Source organism: Diadema antillarum, unplaced genomic scaffold (assembly GCF_040938485.1).
Source record: "Diadema antillarum isolate AM-2024a unplaced genomic scaffold, OU_Dant_1.0 seq00001004_RagTag, whole genome shotgun sequence".
Taxonomy (NCBI): Eukaryota; Metazoa; Echinodermata; class Echinoidea; order Diadematoida; family Diadematidae; genus Diadema; species Diadema antillarum.
This window is the reverse complement of record NW_027271842.1, coordinates 639,070-664,670: the sequence shown is the minus strand read 5'-3', so window position 1 is coordinate 664,670 and position 25,601 is coordinate 639,070. Positions and strand designations below refer to the sequence as shown.

Below are 25,601 nucleotides of genomic sequence, written 5' to 3'. Positions count from 1 at the left end.
TGAAAACCCTCCAGATGTCTCCTTTAAACAGCTCCTTTGGCAAACATTCCTTCTATCATTTGAAAGGGGGTGGGGGTGAGGGATAAGAGAGATTTCGACACACATGTCCTTCATTTCCTGTCTCCACTTCATACAGGATAGTTTTATTGCCGGATGATAAGCACAAAGCGTTTCTATGACAACATGTTTTGATATCATGTTCATTTATATTTAGTGTTCTGCCCCATGTTATCTTTCTGCTTCATTGTTCATCTATATAAGAGATTGCGGGCTACACCAAACGTATACAGTGCCAAACATTTAAATGAATCCACGTCTATTAATGTGAAACATTTTACTTACAGTATTATGGCCATGCTAAGTAAATATTTTTGTAGTACGTATAGGTTAAAGATAATAACAGTAATAAGTAAAGTGGGTCATGATATTCATAATGATAATGATATATGCAATATTATCGTTGATATTCATTTACTATCATTACTACTACTACTTATACTAACACTACTACTACTACTACTAGTGCTATTAATACTATTATTGATACAGTTACTTTTATTTTCATTATTATTTTAATTAGATTTTCTTTTATCATCTTCACTTTCATCACGAATAATTTTTTTTCGACCAATCAATCATTTTAATCGATTGATTGATTCATTTATATGTTGACAGTAATTACGTAGCGCCTTTCCAACGACGTGGTGCTAAAAAATCATTACAACACGTAATTTTGACAACCAAACATTTAAAAGAAGATTCTTTTTTCTTGAAACATAGTGAATGTGGATTCTGAGTTTGCAGAATGAATAGGATTGCACTGACTGAAATTTTGATGAAACAGAGCTTTCCTGTCAGAAATAACGATTTCTTTTTACAAGTTTTTGTTAAGTGTGTGTGCCGCCCTCTATAGATGAGATCTTTACAATTCCCGATTTCACAGTCGTAAAACGATAACATACAGAAATGGCACCAAACAAAAAATCACGAAAATACACATTTCAAGGATTCTAGAAGAGATCTTTTTTTTTTCTCTTGCAGGAGGAAAGGAAATGGCAATTGTATCAATAGGCCTATCCCATTTGTATAACCAGCAGGTCAAGGGAGTGTGCACTTAAAAATAAGAGACTATCTTTAGAAATTCCTTTCGTATTTACCGCTAATCACTATATTTCTGGTTTGCCTCAAACGTTTACTGAATATTGTTCTTGTCCATTTTCCTTTTACCTTTCTCTTCGTATTTTTACAGCATTCGTTGACTCCACACAATGTTTACGCATGAAGAAAGTTTCTCAATTATTAATAACTTGTAATACCCGAGAACGTGATTGACAGTGTAGTTCGAGTTCAGCATAATCATTAGAGAGAGAGAGAGAGAGAGAGAGAGAGAGGGGGGGGGGAGGTGGGAGGGAGAATATGTAAGAGGAACGAAGAACTCATCATAGAGAGGAGTAATAACGCCCTGTAGATTCCAATCTAATGGCAATGACCTGCCCATAAAATCATGTACTGCATGGAAAATTCATTGATATCTGAAACGGTGCTACATAAAACCAGCCATCCTTACAATGATGTATGTACACTTCCTATTTCTGTCCTGTCGTGTAAATATTAAAGTTTTTTTTTTTTTTTTTTTTTTTTTTTTTTAAATCTTCTTGTGGGTACATATTCGGATGAATGCCAGCCAGCGCGCCATTTTCACATAATCCAGGAACTCACAACACTGATCGTAATATACAGCGATTCGGAAGCTTGGCGTTTAGTGTAGCGCCATCTGTGTTTAGTTCTAAGTGTCAAGTACAGCCGCTTACTTGAAACTATTATTACGTTTGAAAGGTTATAGATCCTGGGAAAGGATGAATACAGCATTTAAGTAATTCATGTAAAAGTCATGTGATCGAAGTTTGTGACGAGTTCATGATACTGGAGTAAAGCTGCAACAGTCCAAACCTATGAGTGAATTGTTGGCAGTGGACGTCAGGGTAGAATGGTTGCACGTTCCGCATACTAATTCTGAAAATGATTTAAACAAAATGGCCAGTGAACATGAGGAATATGTAAAATCATCGTGAATGTATGGTGTATAAAACTTAAGTCTCCACCGTCTTTAGCGGCTATTCTTGAATTCGCATAGCCATGCTCCTTCATTGATGGGCTACCGAGGAAAATTGTAGTAGCCCCATGGTACAATATCTCTATTACAAAAAGCCGTAGGCATCATAGCTTCAATGTAATTGTAAGTTTGATCTACGAGTACATTCTTCCCTTTTCATATTTCTTTCGAGACAACATTTGAGGTGTATATCTCCGATTTCGCTGCTAAATAATGAACAATGCTCAATTAACTGTTCACGTGACCCTCCTGAAGACGTATTGATTTCTATTACTTTTTAAAGCTATGACTGATGAATCCATGATTCCCCATAACTCACGATGGCACTGTTTTATGAAGAGTTGTAAATGATTATATAGTTGATTTCTATAATAAGTCTATGGCAGCCTGTGTGGTAAGGGAATTTACAATCGATTTTACTTTTGATTTAATGAGCTCATGATGACACTTTTAGCAGCACATTAGAATGATTTTCCAATGTACCCGCGTATCTATGTTATACTGAGTTCTCATTTAGTAAATGGAGGGCTAAAACCGATTCGTAATAACGAAAAGAAAAAGATATTGTGGTTAAAAACGACAGCAACCGCAAACCTTCTCCAAGAACAGGTTGTTCGCAACTACTGCAGTTTTTCAACTGACTCAGTGAGCGACGTCGATTGGCAAACATCTATTCACCAAATTACTATGACTACATACGTCTACGATTACCAACGGGAGGCGAGGTCGATGAGGAGAGATGTTGGAATGCTGTCAGCGCGCGTCAGAACGTGACAGCGCGCCGATGTTTGCCCATTCAGGCGATACATTAATGTGTTTACTCTACGGAGCATCGCTAATTTACGGGTCGCACGTCGGTTTCACGCACCGCTGACAGCTCTGTTCACTGTTCAAAGTAAGTTATGAGCGAAAAATACTCGTAGTTGCAGTTGGTCGAATTTATATGGCTACGAACCATCGAGGTATTATAACGAGAGAGTATTACAAGCAGAAATAGGACTTGCGTTGCGCTTCTTGAGTCTTCGAGAGTTCGTGCGCCGTGGGTTCGCTGTCGCTCAGACGATCCACCTGTCTATCACAGTCAGTCGCTCGAACGGATGATATCGATTGCAGATCAAGTGATCGCAGTCTACCTGGATCATTTTTTGAGCGCACTGGCTTCCCTAACTGCGACGGAGGCAGGCGGGCTGTCTTCGATGATACGGGCAAGCTTTGGAGCTTTTTCATTATGAACGGCGATTATTACCCCATCAATGTTTGGACAAGTTAATTCGAGGATTACTATAGGCCGACACAAATTAGACGTTTACATATTCGTTATCCCCTTCTGGGCCACACTCCAAAGTCCAAGAATGTAGGTGCCATCGTAACTCGGCCCGTAGAACTTGAGTCACGGGTTTACCAGAGCTTCGTGCACACCAGCTAGAATGAGTTACGTCTTGAGGCTACACAATATGTTAGTTGTCACTGGAAAGAAAAGTAAATAGCTTTGGGAGCAATGTCATCGCATTCGACAGCATAAACACACGGTAAGTTTCTCCAAAATGCTTTATCAGTGTTTATAGACTTATTTGTTTATGACCAACCCTCCGTAAAATTAACAGGTGTAGTAAATATGATATTATTCCCGCAGCTTCTTGTAAAGAAAAATGCCATAACTTAATAGCAGTTTGATAGTGGAGCAAGGTACGTGTGTACACACTTCAATCGTCACATCGACCATAAACTTGTGGTCTGTCACTATTAGAACACGAACGCTGTAAGCATTTACATGTATAGGCTTATGTGTAGACAACCCGGCTATACGTCTTACTGAAGACGCATTTCATTCGATACGTATTGGTCTGGCAAATCAATAATCATCATTTCTTTGTACACCTTTCTGACGAATTTGGGTTTTCGATTGCTCTCAAACCCTAATATATTGCAGTATTATGTGATTATGTTTGACGGACATTTTGTTTTTGTTTGTGTGTGTGTGTTTTGTAGCCTCGCAATATAAATGACATGATGATCAGGTAGAACGTCCCATATTCTTTATCATATTCAAAATCATTTCTCTTCAGTTCAACCAACCATTTCTCATGTTCATTTCCGTTCGCCCCATTAAGAGTGATTGAATGAATGGATAGATTAATAAGTGAATACGTACATGCATATACATGCCTACATGTACACACAGACATAGGCCTATATGTATGAATCTTTCAATCTGAATTTTCACGTTTTGAGAATAGCCTACTCTTTAGAGTGTTGATACTTTCTCATATATACTGTATAATATGCTCCACGTCGGCAAGATCCAGAACTGCAACTTCTGCAAGCAATCCAATATAGCAAACCAATGAGTGCTGACGAATTATTCTTAGGCCAAGTTAAAAAATTAGATGTTTCTTGAATTATGAGCATAATGCATTTCGGAATGTAATCTGTGCAATTTATGGTATAACATAATCGTTTGTTCAGACCGCATTCTTTATTATGATGCAATCGCTTGGTGACAATGCTGTATAGGTGAAAACGCGGTATACGTATTGCGATATACAGTCAGACAAGCGGTCTGGAATTGGCTGCGTTAAAGTCAAATCTCGTACGATTTCTCGTGAGGATATTGATGATTTCATGAAAATACCTAATGAAGAAATTCGCACTCAGCCTCAACTGAAATCATACCGCTATGTCTGCCTCTACTAATCAGCACTAAACACACGAGGTATTACTTTAACCGTCTGCTTGCCACTTGAATTCTTTGTCCATACGTTTGCGTGTGTGAAATTTGTGCATATTCAACTCATCGGCACAGTAACGGTTAAAACACATCACTGATATATCCAAGTTTATCCCCATAGCATTCAAGTTTAAAGACCACTTCAATAGTTGTTGTTTTCGTTTTTTGTGGCTGCTGTTGTTGCAGATAAAATTTTGAAAGTATGGCAATCTGTACACTATCAAGAGAAAGTACTGTGTTTTTTAATGTAATTATATATTCACTGACGTCCCTTTAACAGAAGACAGTAGTGATGAATGAAATGGATCTGTGTTGGCCCATCTTTCTAAATCAAATATTTGTTCTGGTGCAATCGATGGAAGACCAGCGCTGCCGTTGCATGTAGAAGACTTCACTCTGAAGATGAAAATCTCCCGGCGAAAACAATTAGCAAAATGCCCTTTCGATTTGTCACCTTCACACGTCAGGCGTGGTATTACGTATCGAAATCAATCTGGCTGCGGATTATGGATGGCGAATATACATACACGCGCTAATAGATTAATCATGAAGAACGCATCGAGCATGGCTACCGAAATGGGCATGTTGCCGTTTATGTAGTATGCTTAATGGCATAGCAAGCAGAGCAAGATTATTTATCATTATGTACATTAATTTCATGCTGTGTGCGTGTGTGTGGTTGCTCGTTTCTGTGGGTGTGATCGAGTAAAGAGACTCTAATCAAAAGGGCAGTGAGCAATGTCTTTCTTGTCGTTTACTTTTCTTCCACTCTGTCTTTATATTTCGTTTCTCACAGGAAGATCAATTCAAAATATCTGAAAGAAATGCATGCTACGGTGGAGATGGCATTGCTGTCTAAACACACGCTGACATGAAATCAGTTGACTCCTGATTCTCAGGCGAGTTTCTGCCTTATCCCGCAACGATCATCATTCACATCTAATGATTGTCTGATGTGGGGAAGTGGGTCTTTGTGAGTGGTGATGTGTCTACTCTTTGCCCACTGATACCGTGTCGCATTGATTCCTTTTGTTTGCGCCGGATTTGCAGCGTCATCTGCAAGCCGTTCATGATGAATCGTCTTCCGGCGATAACTGCCTGTGTTGCCATGGCAACCATGGTGTACCTCTCGCGATGCGAGGGTCCTCAACCCGAAATCGTCTACCGCAGGAGCGGCGATGTCGTGCTCGGGGGCCTGTTCGGCCTGCACTACACGACGAGGAACGCCAACGCCTGCCGCATCCTGCGAGAATTCCAGACTCTGAAGCGGGTCGAAGCGATGACGTACGCCATCGACCGCATCAACGCGGATGAAACTCTTCTGCCCGGTGTCAACATCGGTTTCGAGATCTACGATACTTGTTTCTACGATGTCGTAGCTCTGGGACGGTCGATGAACTTCATCCCCGATCGCAGCGGTGAAATCTGCTCGTGCGTGAACGTGGCGGAGAGCGATCCCATCGTCACACCGTCGGGAGAGTGCGAGACTAAATACTCAGGAGTCGTCGAAGACGTGGAGACGATGTCGACATGCTGTTCGGGCACGGCCTTGGTCGGGCTGGTTGGCGCGGAGCGAAGCGAGGCCAGCATGCAGGCGGCGACATTGATGGGCCTGTACGAGACGCCGCAAATCAGCTACCTGTCGACCAGCGACACCCTGAGCAACAAGGCCTCCTTCCCGTACTTCCTGCGTACCGTGCCGCCAGATCGGCACCAGGTCAGCGTCATCGTCGACATCATTCTCCACTTCGGATGGAGCTACGTGTCCTTTCTCTACTCCGACGACGAGTACGGCCAGAGTGCCTATGATTCGTTCAGAGAGCAGACGCAGCAGGCTGGGATATGCACGGCCTATTTTGAGGTGAGAAATAGTCTTTAGTTGCCTTGGCTGAACTCTTGGAAAGTTGGTTAGTCTTTAAAAGTCACCGTAACCCAGGTGGTAAAAGAGAAGGTAAAGGATGGTTTTCATTATCTGGGGATTGCAAAATTTGCGAGGAGGACTGTCAAATCTTAAAGGAGAAGTTAAAAAAAAGATGTTAGAATAGAATTACTGTTGCATTTCCGGGTTATTCGCACCAACATCAAGTTCTATTTGTCTTTCCTTTCCACTTTATCGTAATGGACTCAGAAAGACGTACTTCAGTATACTGTGGGATGTAATGTAATGAAATGAAAATGCACAGCCACACGATTGCCTCTAATCAAAGCGCCAAGACTAGAAAAATATGAATTATATTGTTATTTTGAACTATGTAGTATATAATTATGTAATAGTAATAATAATAATGATAATAACGATAATGATAATAATAGTAGTAACGATAACAATAATGATAATAATAATAATAATAATAATAATAATAATAATAATAATATCAGTAGTAGTAATAATATATTAAAATATATATTCTACATTTTTATGAAAGCTGTGCTATTGCTGCGGCTCACTGATACATGTAGTCATCACGTATCAATTTACCAAGCTTTATTTTCCGTCTTGTGACTTGACATAAGGCTACAGACAAGGGTGCAAGTTTGTGGCGTAAATACTCAATTCTGAGTGATACACGCCATTAAAACCAAAACAACAACAGCAACAACAAAAACAGGGTGCATATAGCCCGGTGAAGTGATCTCGCCTCACATAAAACTGGACCCCATCGCCCATGGAAGGCCAGCTCGTGCAGATGGGCTATTCAGCCATCTTCTCTGATGGACGAACGAACAAACAAACAAACAAACAAACAAACAAACAAACAAACTAAGATATATGTCTTGAGCTGCGATTGATTGAAATGCTTAAGGATATTCATTTTCTTGTTTCTATATACATATAGGGTAAGCTGTTCAACAATTTAGAGGCTGTATTGCCATGCAAATGTTTGATCTCCTCACATTGCTTTTGTTATCCGTATTGGGATTTCCAATAATAATTTCAAGTGATACATTTTGCTTCTGCTGCACTGACTTTAAATTTATCTAATTTCGGAAAATGCCTCAAACGCGTTTAGGATGGTGATTCTGCCTCAGAAAATCTTTAGATAAACACGCCCTAACATGAAATAGAATAAACGAAATGGTAATGTGAATAATTATTTCCGTGTTTGCAATAATGTAGCAGATATTTCCTTATATCTATCGGATTTCTCTCTCTCTCTCTGTTTTTTTTTCTTCAATTAAGTCAATTAAAACCCCAGGGGCGTCAATCTGTTTTAATGATAGAGGAAGCGGCAAAACTTGGGAAACAGGGAGCGGGGGGGGGGGGGTGAGAGGGGGTTGCCCCCTCCCACATGAGGGGGATGTTGCATTTTCCTACGCTGACAACCCCCCCCCCCCGACTCACCCAGAACAAGTTTTGAGCATGCTCAAAACTTGGCTATACGTGCTAGGTACTGTCAGGTGCAGGCCATCTGCGAGGACCTCCGGGTAGCAAAAATGTTGTCCCCCGCATGTCACAAGCAAAGCTTGCGCGGAAAGATGTGACAGACTCTTGAGCATGCGCAAAGCCTGTTAATCTTCGAGGATGGACGACTTTCCAAACGTAACACCAAAAATGTGTACCAGATCATATCATTAAAAAAAAAAACACTCGCTCGTCTGGGAGTGGTATCCACCTTCCACGATACCCCCTCCCACAACGTCCCCTTCACGCTCCCCTGCTAAAGGCCTAATAGTCTTTATTATTTTTACTTACTTTTTGATAGAAACAAAAATGTAACATTTCATCAAAAGTGTGCACCATACCTCTTTTTGTTGAAATGTATTCGACTTTCATTACCCTGGCGAATCACGTACATGCAATAATGTAATCAAATTGTTGTTGGGTTTTAATTTTTCTCATAGTTCATAATTATTTCGATATAAAAAACATTCCATAATCTGTAGAATCTCATGACATGTAATATGATGCCACTTAAGCTATTGCCTACATCAACGTGTCGAGTTCTGAGCAAAGTCTTTTAGATTTCAAAATATTGCAAACAGCGGGTCAAGGTTTTGGTCTACGGGTGCATATATGACTTGAAGGCTTGAAGGATAATCAAATTGAATTGAAGAAGATCCCCAATCCATAATTATACTATAATTGACATTCATAACAGAGGGCAGGAATTATGTCATCACGACATCAAGTTGCATTTGTGATTGTGAGCAAGATAGTCACGTTTTATGAAGTAATCTTCAACTTCTTTAATTTTTCTGTTTTTTATGAAACTCTTACTGTTCTATTTACTTGATTTTACTATTCTGTTGTTGTTTTAAATGATTAAAATGATTTTTTAAAATGCTTTAAATGAAAACATCTCTTGAAAATAGACAAGAGCATCTATGCAAGAAACCATGAGTTTAGCCGATTTTGTCGTTCTTTGTCTATAATCTGTTATCGTGATATCACTGAAATGGTGATCATAGATCCCGACTTTAATCTTGTCGTCATCACAGGCACTCGACGAAGACGCCGACGCAGCCGTGTACGATGAAATCTACCTGCAGCTGCTGTCGGATCAGTATCACCGAGCGAAGGTCGTCGTCCTTTTCACCCACGCTCAGGGCGCCAGGAAAATCTTCGAGGCGTCGCTGAGGGGCCCGATCACCAGCGCGTTCACCTGGGTCGTCAGCGACGCCGTAGGCAACATCGGAGCCGAGATGTTTCAGGCGCTGAATCTGGAGACGGCAGCAGTCGGTAAAATCCTAGAGTTTATATAGGAAACAATTCTTATAAGCTTCGCGTGTTACCTGCATTTGGAGAGTCATTTAAATAATAATTATGATGCTTGCATTGCATGGAAAAACACAGTGCACATCGAAATCAGTAAAATATTCCTTTTCAATCTCCTTGCGGAAATAAGGAAACGACAATTTCAGTCATACCATAACACTGCTGAAGAACGCGTAATAGGGCCTTATCAAACACACCAACATCTCGCACGTGTTTGCCTATAAATTACATGAATATGCGGCTTGTTCTCAAAATTTTATATATGAGAAACTTCTCAGATTATTTTGACTGTTTCATTCTCTCTCCATTAAAACTTTTACTCTTCTCCACGTTCGACCATTTCTAATTCACACACTCTCAAAGAGGCAATGCATATTATGCATAATGTGTTATAGATAGGTATTTAGGCCTACTGACGAAGCTGCATCGGCTGTCCATATAAATGACAGTAATATGCAAGGTGTAAGAGTGAGTTACCACTTTCATTCCCTTCAAAAACAATCCATCCAGTGCCTTTATAATCTCCCTCCCTTTCTCTCTCGGAGTCCCTTTCGCTCGCACACATAAGTATACAGGTCTACAAATTTCGATGCCGTTTGCATTCTCACGAGTGTCTGTTTACCCCGCGCTGCTGCCTCAGATTCTCATCAAACACTTGCCGCCTCTCATCACCTTGATATACATTATACTCTTCAATATGCAGAACATACTCATCAATGTCGGGAAAAACACACACAAGGAATGATATTGATTACAGAGGGTCACGAAAGGCGCTTCTTGCTAGAAAGAGAGAAAAAAAATCAAGTAAATGTGTGTATGTGTGTGTGTGTGTGTGTGTGTGTTTGTGTGTTTGTGTGTGTGTGTGTGTGTGTGTGTGTGTGTGTGTGTGTGTGTGTGTGTGTAAGGGGATGTTGCTTGCGTTTGTCTTTGAAACTGCGTCGAAGGGAGCACTGTCTTATGGCCTCGACGTGTTGAGATACAACTGAGATCTATGCAATCCTTCAGCTTCTTGAGAGGAAACTCATGTACACAAGAATCAATCAGTAATTTTGTATTACTGCATTTACAAATAATTCAATGAATGTGAATTGTGTATATGTATTGTGCTGGTAAAGAAAGGCTTCCAAATAAGATAAGCATGCCATGAGCAAGTAAGAGATATCACGGGTTTATAGACATATCGAGATATCACGGGTTTATTTTATAGACAATGTCTATATGGAAATACCAAGAAGTGTTGCAAAGCTAATGAGCAATTGAAATAGAAGAAAACATAGAAGGGAAAAAACCCCCAGAAAATAAAGAATCCCTGTCAAATTATTTTTTTTTAATGTTTAAATCATCTGTCAATAATATCAGAATGATGGCCAACGGAAGTATAGAAATGATGCACATCACTTGAGGGAACATTATTATGTCGAGGGTGAACACATCCCTTGTACACATAGAGTTCAGTTACGTTTTACTTCTCTCGCCCCCCCCCCCCCCCCGTCTCTCTTCGCTCTCTGTGTTACTTTTATGTTCCTCGTCATATTAAGGTACATTTTTCTTTGCAGTACTTTCGCTTCAGGATGCATTACTCGGCTGTGCGATGTAGTAAACACTGCCAAACGCACGCATCCAAGTGTTGTGTTGGTTTTTTTTTTATTTAATCATGAACATGACAGTGAAAACGCAGGTGAAAGATCTGTGGAATCACAGGGAGGGTATAGACGTTAGAAACCAAGGAAGGGAAGCAAAAGACTAAGTGTAAAGAAAGAATAAAAAGGAGTACAAGATCACAAAACGAGAGCACGTGTTTCACATTTATAATAGACATGAATACGTCACGGACGGACAAATAGTATGGCTGTGATAGTGCAGCGCGCAATTGCAGACACTTGATAGTGTTGATGTTGAAAGGAACACCAATTTCTAAAAACAGACTACCAACACACAAAACATTATTAAGTCCAACACGTTGTAGGCTATTCAGATTGCTTTTGTAATAACCAGTTTTTCGTTTGCATAAAACGCTGCAATCTTATGATATCTATCTTTTACAGTTGGGTATATTATGTATTTACGTTACCAAAAGTTACTTCCAGAATCCCTTTTAGACAATTTTTGCTGAACCGAAAAAAAAAAGAATTATTACGGAACTTGAAATTCTGGAAACTATCATCTATATCATATTTGTATATATCTTTTTGAAAAATTCGGTTATATAAAATCATCAAGGTCCTTATACTGTACATGGTATTTTATTCCTACAGAGAAATCAAAACGTCAAAATTCATAAATAATTTCAAAATTGAATATAAACAATTTCTTTTGGAAGATTATATACGTAGGTCTGTGAATGTTCTAGGTGTAAATCATTGTAAGATTTATGAACTTTCTGTATTTGTATCTCATCCTATCTTGTACCATCTTGTTTTAGTGTATGTTCAGTATGATATACAGAACATACACCAAAACAAGAAGGTACAAGATCAGATACAATACAGAAATATCGTTAATCATTATTTTTAATGCTTGGTGTTAAATAAACTGAAACTGAAAGTAAATCTAAAACCGATACGATATCTTGCAACAATCGTATAGCCACCCATTAATCAAGACAACGGAGCAGTTTCTCGACCTGCTGCTACAAAACGTGACTCAACCAGTAATAATCATCAAAATTTAATCATCACCCGGGAAAGAAGGTGAAATTGTTGTATCGCAGGATATTGATACAATCACAACAAGATTGTCTCTTCATGGACAAGCAAGCACACACACACACACACACACACACGCTTTTGTAAACACACACAAACATACATAATAATGTAATGGAAAACTTGCGAGCTTTGAAAATAAATCTACTAACAGGTTAACCTCCAAATCATCCGATTTTTTTTAAATTCCTTGTCTCACAATTATATACGTATATCATAAAGGCTACAATTTATTCAAAACGGTAATGCTATATATATAGTTGTGTGGCTCGCATGTATACAACAAGCTGTCGTATAATAATGATAATAAAAATGTTTTTGTTGTAGTTCACGGTGGAGCAGAGTTGTCATAGCAACCGGATTATAATCACTTAATCATGTGGTCAGAGAATGAGCACAAAATGAAATTAAGCAAAGAAAATTTCATTCTCTGTGCGCACAGCGCTTTTGCGCTTTGCGGGCGCCAAATTTTCGTAATGGCGAGTGACTCTATTGACACAGTTCCATCGCATTCGTTTCGTTACAATGCCTTTTGTTTGATGGAAACAGAAAAAAACATTCTGCTTTTCTTTTCCTATTTGGCAGACTATCGAATTCCCTCCTCTCTGCGTACCAGTCGTTGTTTTATTCACTTACGTCCATTCCTGACCTAGGTGATTAGGTATGATAAAATTTGGCATTTGGTGTGTTTTTTTTCTTTCTCGCCAACGTGCGTGTGATTTTATGTGTTTGTACAATTGTGTGTATCTGTGTGTATGTGTAGGCCCTTTTGCGTTATTCTTTTTTAATCAATGCGACAGAAACTCGTTAGAGCCAAAATGAAAGTTGACCTTCTTATTCAATTGGGATTTTGATTCATTTTTCCCGGTGATCATCTCGCAACCGCCACCCGTTGCATCGGCCTATTTGAGTTAATCGAATGAAATTGATTTTCAGCGCCCGCGTTCATTTCTGAGTCAAAGCAATAATCAGCTTGTCCTTTCAATCTGTCAAATACAAAAAGAAAGAAAGAAAGAAAGAGAGGGAGAGCGGAGGGAGGCAGAAAAATTAATACAATAACATATATTATACAGATGTCACACCGCGTGGCCAGCCGAAATTAACTTTGAGTGCGCTCGTTCGAAAGTATCGCCAGATGATCAGCTCTCATCTTTCATTATACCTGCCGATATGCCAGTGGGTTTCAGCTCCGCGTGGTATCATGTGGGGAATACTGAGGTGTGATAATTCAGCGATCCCTTTCAATTATGGCCTCGGGTGATCTTTATGTGCATTTTGGGAGCGCCAGTATACGGGGGGGGGGGGGGGGGGGGGGGGGGGGAGGAGGGGGGGGGGGCTTACTTGGTCGCATGGAGCTGAATACACTCACAGGTGCATTTATTTAGAAGAAGACAAATCAGAAAGAGAGGATAGAAACGATGGATGAAAAAAGATTCAATATATCAAGAGCTTGGCTGATTACCTATGCAGGACGCTGCACAATTTGAAGTGAAACGGAGTAGAATCTTTATTTCCCCGTGGACACATTTCTCAAGGAGTTAAGGGCTCCATCGATACCTTTACTTGTGAAGGAAATTGGTTGCACGCTACTTGTAATGGCGGAGATGTCGTTTTTTATATGTGAAAATACTCACTTTGTTTTTCAAATGTAATACTTGCCGTTTTATGATACAAACGAGATGAGATGAATTATTCAAAACAACAAGAATGTGCGAAGACAAAACTATCTATTTACCGAGATTTATGATTTTGAAGAATAGCAAGGATTTGATCGAAGCCCTTGTCACTTTTTATCGTCGTTATAAACTCCTTTGGACCAGCGGGAAATTTTGGTTGTCCCCCCCCCCCCCCCCTAATTTCAGCAGACGTGTTTCTCACATCTCTGAACAGTAGTCTATAGCAGCCGATTATCTACAGAAAAGCTTATGCTCGGATGGCAACCTGATGGCGCCGTAACTGTTAGACAACTGTTGCAATTCATCAGTATGCTTGTCATGACATATTCGTTGATGACATGATATTGCTCTCTTTCTGCAGGTATGATACCCTCCCTCTTAGCCTATTGCCCACGGGACCCATTCCGACACTCTAGGGATTCGGGGATTTCATGTGGTATAGGAGATGGATGAAGTTGGTGCAGTGAGCGCACAACCATCGCAAAATCAAGTACTGTTGACCTGTATGAGGGGAGCTGATATCGATAGATGTACCGGGCAAAAACTTTGCCATGCTATTTTATAGCTTTGGCAAAAAGGGAAAGTTTTAGACGAGTTTTCCGATCGGCACCGATTCCATCGTCGACAACCATGACAATCATAATCACAATCCTTCTTATGATGTGCATCACCAAAACAATAAAAATTGTAATTCTGATTCCAATTATTTTGACGGTAATTGAATGATGGAGTAAATAATACTTACTCTGTCATGCTTGGCCTACTTATAAACATCAGTACATTCTGCATGAATACAACGATGCCTACATTTACAGCAGCAGACATACAAACATACGTGTATATCATGTTCAGAGAAGACAAAGTACAGCGCGTCTTTCGGTATTAAAAAAAAATATGCACGGCTTAAAGAGAAAGAAAAAACTTGTTGATGATGCTTTCTATAATTAGATTGTGTTTGGCTTTGTTCTGTACAGGAATGTTGGCCACGGTACCCTTCTCAGAAACTCTTGAGGCGTTTGAGGAAGAATTCGTCCAGCTTGTTCCGGACAATACAGACAACCCCTGGGCGCCCGAGTTCTTCGGGAGATACATCCCGTGCGCGTTAGAGGACTTGCCTTGCCGTGAACCAGTGGTCCAGACTCCGAGCCAGGAAACGCTGGTTATGGACGCGGTGTACGCCTTCGCCCACGCCATGGACACTCTGATGAGGGAAGAATGCGATGACTTTAGCGAAGAGAGCAGGAAATACTGTTTGGTGACCCGGAGTCAAAATGGGACTCGCCTTTTGTCTTACCTGAAGGAGACGTCTTTTGAGAGCCTTGCAAACGGTAACTTCAGCTTTACCGCAGACGGTAACGGGGAAGGTAGATACGCCATAGAGAACTACCAAATGACGGCTACTGGGGACCTGAAGGCGGTCTACGTGGGCTCGTGGCGGGAAACCCGCGAGGAAGGGAAACGCCTGGTGTTGGATGGTGCGGATATTCTGTTCTACACGGACGCAGGATGGAACACCACTGAACCACCCACGTCGTTCTGCAGCGAGGAGTGCCCGCCGAAGTACGCTAGGGTCCACGTGCAGGATACAGCCATCTGCTGCTGGAATTGCCAGCAGTGCGAGCGCGACGAGGTTGTAGCCAACCTCACCGAATGTAAACCGTGTCCTGCAGATTCCCTTCCCGATCCGGCCAGCGGCTACACCATGTGCCAACAGGTGGAGCTCGTCCCGCTTCTGTATTACAGCTGGCTCGGACCCTGCCTCGTCGGTGTCTCCGCGCTTGGTTGCCTCATCGCCTGTGTTGTCTTGATCCTCCTCGTCGTCAACATCAAAGATGCCCTCATCCAACGCTCCGAGCCCGTACTCCTCTTCATCATCCTCGTGGGCATCTTCCTCGCTTTCGCTGTCGGTTTGACGGTGATCTTCCCGCCACTGGCACCTGTTTGCACCTTCAACAGACTAGCAACTTCTCTGAGTTACACAGTGATCTACGTCCCCCTTGCTATCAAGAGTGTGCGCCTCTTCCGCATCTTCAAGAAGGCCAAAGCGACCGACTCGCAAGAAGAGGCTCACTTACTGAGCCTCCCAAGCCAGCTTACTCTCTTCGCCTTTGGCGTCCTTGGACAGGTAAGTGCCGCTCGTTTCCCATCCATGTTATATTGAATAACTTTCACGCAAACTCTAGATACTTACTCATACGTTTTCATTTTTATTAATTGCTCGAGCCATTAATTAAAAAAAAGGTTGTGCTCCCTGTGAACAGGCTAGTTTTTATGTTTCGTTTATTTTACTAGTCGATGCATATAATCCTGCTACCTGATGACGTCATATTAAAGACATTTGGATGCACCATGCAAATGTATAAGATCAGTATCATTTCATCATTGTGCTGCTGTGCCATTATCGTCATTAAATCATTGGTTGTTTGTTATCATTAGTGGGGGACTGTGGCATAGTGCGTAAGACTTCTGACTCTCATTCGGAGGACCTGGGTTCGAATCCAGTTCAATGCTTACATCCTTGGACAAGATTTTTTACCCACCATGTCCCTCGCGACCCAGGGGTAAAGATGATTATTTGGCAACGCTAGGGTAGTAATCATAGGGCCCTCTGTTATAGAACAGTGTCAAATTGAAGAGGCTACCGAAGATAAAGAAGACTATGTTATCATCATTATTACCTGGGAATCGTTTCGTATTAGAGAACAACATTATGATATGACTGTGCAACTTGCTAAGCCTAGCATAATATTTGACTGATACAAATGCAATATATTCGTCTTTATCTGTAGGCCGGGATATCAACGGTATGGTTGTACATGAAGCCTACAGCCATCGTTCCCTATCCCTTCACGGTCAACGACGATCTCGTCATCCAGATGGCTTGCGACGTCTTTTGGGCGGAGCCACTGACCACCATCCTCTACAACTTCTCCTTCCTGCTGCTCTGCTGCATTTTCAGCATCCTGGCCCGCCACCTTCCGGACAACTACCACGAGACTCGCTTTATCACCTTCTCCTCCTTCGGAAGCTGCATCCTGATCGCCGCCTTTTGCGTGCCCTACATCACGGCGAGTCGTGCCTTTGAGGGCTTTCTCTACGCTGCCATCCTGGCGGGCGTCAACTCAATGCTCGTCCTCGTCTGCGTCTTCATCATCAAGCTCTACGCCGTCATCCACGTCACGCCCGCCGTCCCGTCCATGGTGAGTAGCGCCTTGGCAGGGACCGCGACATCGGCGTACAAGGAACGCGCCCGCACCCGGACGACGAGCAGTACAGACATCCGGGTGGGCTCAAGTACGACGAACCTTCTGCAAAGGCCTAAGGGCAAATCGAAGGCGTCCAAGGAAGTCACGTTCAGCGATATACGCCCTGAGGCAAACGGAACGAGCAGCGACAATTTACAAACAGAGAGTACCAGACTTTAAATAGAGATAAAATACTCTCTGCTTATGAATTTGAAAGCTTGAATATCCAAAGTATCAAGGGCTTTCACATAGACATTGACTGATACCGTGTCTAGACGAAGCCATGTAAAGGGATCTATAGAACCTGCGGCCATTGGTGTACTATAACATTAGTTAGGACTCGACATTAGCGGTGGCCCGGCGGCCCGGGGCCACTAAAAATTGATGTCAGGCCACGAAATTTTGAAAGCCGTTATCTTTTGGTGGCCCAATCGGGCAACTAATATTTGAAGTATAGCTTGTGATCTTGGTTTTATTTCAGGCCACCAAAATTTCAGATTTCAAAACTTTAGAGAAAAATGTTAGTGTCGAGGCCTGCATTAGGACAATAAAAATTAATAGCTTGTATTATAGATGACATCTTGATTTCATACGCGTTCAAAGAAGGTTATTGAGAAACTTAGAAAAATTAATTATCAAGTTTTCTTTGTCACACCTATGCGAAGTTTAATCTTTTTAGCTTGTATCATAAATGATATCTTAACCTCACACGCGTTCAAAGAAGGTTACTGAGAAACTTCGATAATTTTCAAGTTTTTTAACTGGCACCCTTGCGAATTTTTATCTTATAATCATATACACTACATATTGCATAGCTTGCCGGCAAAAAGTTATACAGCTGTAATAAAAGATGCAACGTAAAACGCAAAAACCTTTCCAAAGCTAGCGCCATGACACATAAATTTCCTTACATTCACTTAATCATAAACACACCCACCCATGTGTATACAAACAACAATCTGATAAAAAAGCTCAAGTTATCATTTCTCTGTTTTTCTTGTTTTAAGCCCGGATAGTTCAATATTCAATGGCAGACATGAGGACCTCGGATTCGGAAGCCTAGACGATTATCAATCCCCCAACGTGAGCGTCACTAGTCAAAACTCCAATATGAACTGTAATCAAAACGGACTTTCCCAAGCTCCATTACCAGTAGTTTTTCCTCAAAAGAGATACTGAAACGAATGTGACAAATTTCATACAGAAAAGGGACTGCTAATAAAAGAAATTGCTAAGAAAAGATCCGTTGTTATCATGGTTGATGAGGTTGATTTCTTTGACAAAATGCATCCCATTTTTCAATTCAATTCCCGTGCTGACGCGTGATACGTTTTTCTCTTTCCTTGAGGGGACTACAGTTGTTTCGGCATGCAGAAAACGCAGACATTTTCTTCTTTTTTTTTTTCTTTCTTGATGAAACCGTATTCTTCTTGAAGGACCTTTGAGCGAAAATAATAACAAACCTGAGCAAAAGAAAAACACATTAACGAACCCCAAAACAACATAAAACCCCGATATTGTTACAATTTTGTATATCAATTTTCAGGATTGAAGTGAGACAGGTTAGTTTCATGTATTATAGTCGAATTTTATTTTGACCACGTGATTACGCCTTGTGTGATTATTTACAGGTGTGAGACCTTGATCATTGTTTCATCGATTTTATATATCTCTCTCGTCAATCTCTATACGAGTTTGGTTTCCATTTGATATCGCTACTCATTATCACCACATGAGGAAAATATATAATTGTTCATTGATGTACGCAGTACGTATACAAACTTGCCCTACATACGCATTCCGTAATAGCTATTTTATATATCATTTGTTTTTCGTCACTAGTTTGTAATACATGTATTTGTGCAATATAGTCATGTTCAATGACAATTACTAGTATAGGGTCTCATCGCACTGATAAACATGTTTACAATTAACACTTGAATAATGTTAACTGCAACAATTCATCTTTATCACAGCTACACTTTAACGCTCATTACTGACTTACCGCTTCGCAATGACTGCTATCGTATATCCGCAGTTTATATACACGTAGGGCATAATTTCATATAGGTCTGATTTCAATCATCATCATTGTATTAAGCAATTTGAGTGACAATGCCTATACATGTTCTTGTGAAAATGCAACATTTATAAAAGAAAAGAAGGCTAAATTTTGTGTTTTGTCTGTTTCGTTCATATTGCAGCTGCTGTTTAGGTTTTGTTCTCTTTTCCTGTCATGTTACTATTCTGTAGTGGAAGTGATGGTGTCCATGCTCTTGTAGTTTTTCCTTTTTTATTTCTTCTACGACTTCTACTAACACTTCTGCTATCAATAAACCAGTACATTTTTTATCGTGCGCATGAGTAGAACAGTTCATATGAAAAACAAATAAACAAACAAACAAACAAAGTGACAGCAGTGACAGATCATTCCGAACATTCAAGGGAGCTTGTTAATATAGGCATGTCAGATTGTGTATATTAACGTGGGTGATATCCATCGATATCTACAGAAAGTTGGCACAACTGTTTTGTTTCGATGTTTAAAAATTCGGGGTCATTTCTACCATTTCGCCAATCGCAAACTGGTCTATATTTCTAATTCTACCATTACTATCACTATTGTCACCATTACTGATAACACTACTCTATACTACTATTATACTACTAAACTAAAACTAATGCAAATGAAAATACAAATAATACAAATACAAAATACTCCATACAAATACTAATACAAATACATAAAACTAAACTAATATTGATATACAAGCGCTAATACTAACACTTCATACTCATATATATAAACATAACTCGTACTCATACACATATTATACACATAACTCGTACTCATACTCGTACCCAAACTCATACTTGTATTGATACAATACTAATACTAAAAGAAATCTACTATGATAGGCCTACTACTACTTCGCCATGGGTAAGACCTAGGGTCCGTTGCATAAAAGTTACTATTATGGTAACTTTGCCATCCAATGGTAACTTCCATGGAATTCTTGATTTTTATTGGCTGTTGAGTATTGCTGCCACGGTAGTTACCATTGGATGGCAAAATTACCATAATAGTAACTTTTATGCAACGGGTCCCTCTATTTCAGTTTTCTAAATTTCTTTCCGTTACTCTCTTGCACAGTGTATTAATTGATTGTGTGTGTGTGTGTGTGTGTGTGTGTGTAAGTGTAACTTAAAAAAACCCTCTACCAGTCTCGTGCTCTTGCATATCTTTTAATTGAATATCATCAACTGATCATACGTGGTATAGAATAAAAAGTGCGAGCACTTTATTCTTAATTGTCATAAAATACCTCCATCAAGGAGGCAAAATATGGACAGGAGGAATAAGAACTTTATAGGGTATAGTAAATCTTTGGGGGTGCTTACCCATAATCTGGTTTCTATATTGTTCTTCTTTATTGCTAAAAACACGTAGAATGCCTTTGTAAAGGGCAAGGAAGTTTGTACAAGGCAAGAAAGTTTGTTACACATACTTCTGTTTGCCTGACAGGAACAAAATCATGACAGACTCAAGAACAGAACAACGACGTACAGCACTAAGATAAAACGGCTGAAAAGAGAAAATCACCAAAAAAAAAAATGTTTCGAATCTATTCAGATTTATACGTCATAATAATCATAACAATAATCATACTTTATCCCTTACGAGCTTCTGGTTAAAATCATGAACAGAGGTGATAGTACTCGATAGATAATACAAAATAACACTTTTCACTGAGGGGCGCAGTCCCGAAATGAATAGTACTTTTGGAGGCACAGAGGCCCACGATTGTAAACCAGAAACTCGAAATAAGACAGAGCCTACAGATGTGTTTTATATTTAGGATCAAGAAGGGGAAATACGAAGCGAGAAGTCATGAGGTGGATACGATATAGTCATGATAGTTGTGAAGGTATCCTACAGCGACCCCACGAAGCAGGGCGCGATGTTAGAATTGCTTCTTTTTTTTTAATTTCACAAGGTGATCATACGAAGCAGCCGGCGACGTCAGAATTGTTTTGTGATATCATTTCACAAGTAGTGCACTATTTGAAAAATGTCGTCATAAACAGTGACGTCATTTTCCAAATAGTGTATACTGAGTACCATGAAGTGTCAAGCAGGTCACTACTCTGAAATATAGTTGAAAATACATAATCACGTGAAGATCCTTCAACCAATCACTAGAGGATTAATATTTGAGCCAAAATATAATATACAAAATGATATACTTCGCTATGAGAGTTTCAGGTAAAAAACTATGGGTAGAGGTGATTTAAAAGTAGTACCACTGCAAGCACGAAGACCCATAGTTTTAACTAGAACCTCGAAATCAGATAGAGTAGGCCCTAGATCAATTAATGTGATTTTTTAAAATATTTTGATCAAAATTCTAAACAACAGAACGGGAAAAATGAGGCGAGAACTCGTGTCGGATGGAATCAATGTTGTCGAAGGATCCTAAAATATACAGTGACTGCACGGAGCATGCAGGGCACGGTGTCAGAATTGCTTTTTGATGCCACAATTGCTCTGTAACATATATGTATTATGATTAGATGTATTTTTGTCTATCTAATAGAGGGGATGGGAAAGAGAGAGAGAGAGAGAGAGAGAGACGGACAGACAGACAGACAGACAGACATAGGGAGAGAGAGCGGGAGGGAGAGATTATCAATATTATCATTATATCAATATATATATATGTATATATATATATATATATATATATATATATATATATATATATATATATAAAGGGTTTTGATGCGGACACCTGGCTATTGGTGAAGGAAATATGTATGTACGTCAGTTCAGAATACAATGTCATTTTCATAACCTTTTTCTTTAAATAGAAGTCTGGAAGTTGTTTGTGTGTCTTTCAAATATTGCATTGCAGTTAGGACAAGAGGAAGGACATACTTATGATTATGATTATTATATATATCATATGATTATTATACAATTTTTGATTATACATTTTTTTATTCATACAGAGGTGTGGATTTATTCAACTCTTTCCATCGCGCAACCTTATTTTATCTGGGTTTTTTTTTTTCAGCTTTGATGTCTGCATCTTAGAGAAAAAAGAAAACGTAAGGGAAGGGAGGTCTCGATATGACTGAATTTACTTGAATTCATTACTCGTATACTTCACGACAACAACCAAATACAATACATATCACTGGCCAGAAAGAAAAAAAGAATATCAAGCTACAATATTCGAAACATACACATATCCACACAAGTACATGCAGCGACGTGATGATTATGAGAAAATAGATAGCACAAGGTTTTTCTTTAAATAAATGACGAAACCAAAGCTCAGGGTAACATGACGACGAGTTATTTCGATACAGCCTTGCGACACGCGGAAAGTGCATTATACACTAACTTGTACATGTATCAGTAAAAATCTCGGACCATTAGTTTGAGCCTTTCGATAGGTGGCGCTATGTCGTAATCAGTCTTCCAATGACATTGCAAGAGCCCTCTGTCCCACAGGATCCAGAGCACTCACCTCTGAGCGACCGATACTGTTATCGAAACCTATCCATCGACAGTCTTCGAGTTGTCAGTGTGGAAAATCGGAAAATCTCCTAGAATCATCCAACACTCACTGTGGTCACAACCATTACCACCGGTCCTCTCATTAGCACTTTATTGGTAATCTCAATAATTTTTCTATGATTAGTATAATTTTCGGTAGTAAAGTATTCATTGAGGGTTCTTCACCCCTTCATTGAGGGCTCTTTGGCGGTGAGTTAGGCCAGTCGGTATAGTTAGTTCAGTCGATAGCGCCTCGAGATCTTAAGGACCCGGGTTCGATTCCCGAGTCCCACTTGAGTAATGTTGTGTGTAGTAATCATACCGTCCCCTGTAGAAAGAGGTAAAGCACTATCCCTCGGATATAGGACATAAAATGAAGGGCCTGTGTGTGAGAGACTTATGCACAACTCATACACATGCACGTATAAGATCCCGCTTCATTAATCGCAAAGAGCAGGATGTTTAACTCGGTGTCCCGCCTTATATCCAACTGGACTCCATGGAAGATCGGCTATTACAGCCGAATATGGGCTATCCAGCCATCTTCTAAGATGGAAATGAAACAAACAAACAAACAAACTAACAAATTAACTAACTCCTTTTTCAACGATATTTCTCTGATACCTCCGCAATTGTATGGGGAGAAAAAAAAGAATCGCCCAATTTAATAATCATAGCCTGCGTTAACAGATTGGTATATAATGCGATTTAAAGTTATTGAAAAACAATAGTGTACCGTTGAGCACTCGTTTAATAAATTGCTGAACAGTCATTAAAAGTTCGCCTCATCCAGTGACCACTTGGATACTGTTTTGAAGAACAAGGATGATGGAGACCTTGTTAACCATAGCCCCAACTGAGCAAATATTGGGGAAACTAATGGAAGAGTGACCATGGAGATCACTGAGCCCACTATCATTGAAGAATATAGCCACATATTCAGCCGCAACACTCTGGTCTTTCATGAGGTCCAGTTGGATGTGAGGTGGACCACTTCACTGGGTTATGCGGGCCCTGCTCTATGAGATGAACGAATGAAGCACTCGAAGCATACAAAGGATTCTTTAAGTTTCCCTTTTTTTTTTCTACAGAAAATTTTTACATTGGTCACAATCTATACATCAAATTGATTTCATCTAATCAAAACTCTCTTATTGGGCGAAAAAATAATAATTAATCCTTTCTCTTATCTGATAATCTATTCTTTGAAGCTTTCGCATTGCAACTTCCCTTCCAAATGTTATTGCCGCTAGATCATTGGAAGAATATGATATATATATATATATATACTGAAAGAACTTAGACTGAGGCGGACGTTGCTCTCGATCTTGAGTCTCCCTTTTATTCATTCGAGCTTTCGGCCAGTCATCAGGCCTTCCTCAGGATCAACCAACAGAATAGTTATCTGAATAACCTGATGTGTCACAATGTGTAATGCAATTTCATATAATACCAATCTTCTGAAATATTACCATCATATACACAAATCAAACCTAATGACTGGCCGAAAGCTCGACTGATTAAAAGGGAGACTAAAGATCGAGAGCAGCGTCCGCCTCAGTCTAATTTCTTTCAGTATATGCTACCCACAATGAGGCACCGCGCAGGTTTGGGAAGGGAACTACCTCTCGCACTCTCTCTCTCTCTCTCTCTCTCTCTCTCTCTCTCTCTCTCTCTCTCTCTCTCTCTCTATATATATATATATATATATATATATATATATATATATATATATATATTATATATATATATATATATATATATATATATATATATATATATATATATATATATATAATGGTATTATTATCCGCGTGTTGGAATAAGAGCATGAAGACGATGAAGACAAACAAGTTGACATATAATGCATTAGATTCCAACTTCATTTATTTGTAAACCAAATTTTCGACCCTTGCACGGGTCTTCCTCAGGGTAACAGTGATATTTGTATTTGAAGCTCAGCACAGAGAAATAATAATAATTAAAAAAGAAACGCGCCTGGTTGTTGGAAAACTCTAAGCTGACAACCAGGCGCGTTTCTTTGTTATTATTATCATTTTTCTGTGCTGAGCTTCAAATACAAATATCACTGTTACCCTGAGGAAGACCCGTGCAAGGGTCGAAAATTTGGTTTACAAATAAATGAAATTGGAATCTAATGCATTATGTCAACTTGTTTGTCTTCATCGTCTCTCTCTCTCTCTCTCTCTCTCTCTCTCTCTATATATATATATATATATATATATATATACAAGTATAATAAACCTGCAAGACAAGATAAGGAAACGAGGTGTTTTTCATGACGTCTTATACCTCGTCTGATCCGTGTGTTTGTGGTTGTTCCCCAAATCACTGTTTCGGGAAAAAAAATGAAGGGCCTTTATAAATGGTACTTTAAAATTCCATAATCTTCATATAATTATACATGTTTCAGGTTTTGACTTGGAAGAACCCGCTCTTCCGTTCTGTGCGACGGGGTGACGAATCTCACAATGAATTCTGTTTAATGAAATCCAGTGAACTTGATGACAAATTTTCAAGAACCTCTTTTACAATTACTTGCTATTGCGTGAGTTACCTACAGTCATTTTCTTTTCCCGGAGTACAGACGCACAGATTATGGTTTCATCTCTTAAGTTTATCCCACCCCCCTCTCAGTGCGTATTGATACTCATCAAGGATCGGGGGTTCATCTAGCAGGTTGACATACATTCCGAGATACAAGGCACCCGGTACGTTGTACTCCCTTTCTCAGCTTGAGCAATCGGAGCGTTCTTTGTACAGGTGTACCATAATCTGCCTACAGCCTGCGTGTAAACCTCAAGGATCACGAGCGCGAGCTGTTCGCTAC

At 39.8% G+C, this 25,601-nt stretch overlaps 1 protein-coding gene across 1 annotated transcript; it reads left to right on the top strand.

The window, feature by feature from the left end:
- The first annotated feature begins 5,915 nt into the window (after positions 1–5,915).
- Positions 5,916–17,600, top strand: LOC139742548 (metabotropic glutamate receptor 2-like). The gene is made up of 4 exons (XM_071653080.1): positions 5,916–6,702; positions 9,282–9,522; positions 14,914–16,064; positions 16,729–17,600. Exons 1-4 carry the CDS (start codon positions 5,950–5,952, stop codon positions 17,362–17,364), a joined length of 2,781 nt encoding a protein of 926 aa, XP_071509181.1. The 5' UTR covers positions 5,916–5,949; the 3' UTR covers positions 17,365–17,600.
- Positions 17,601–25,601: the final 8,001 nt, after the last annotated feature.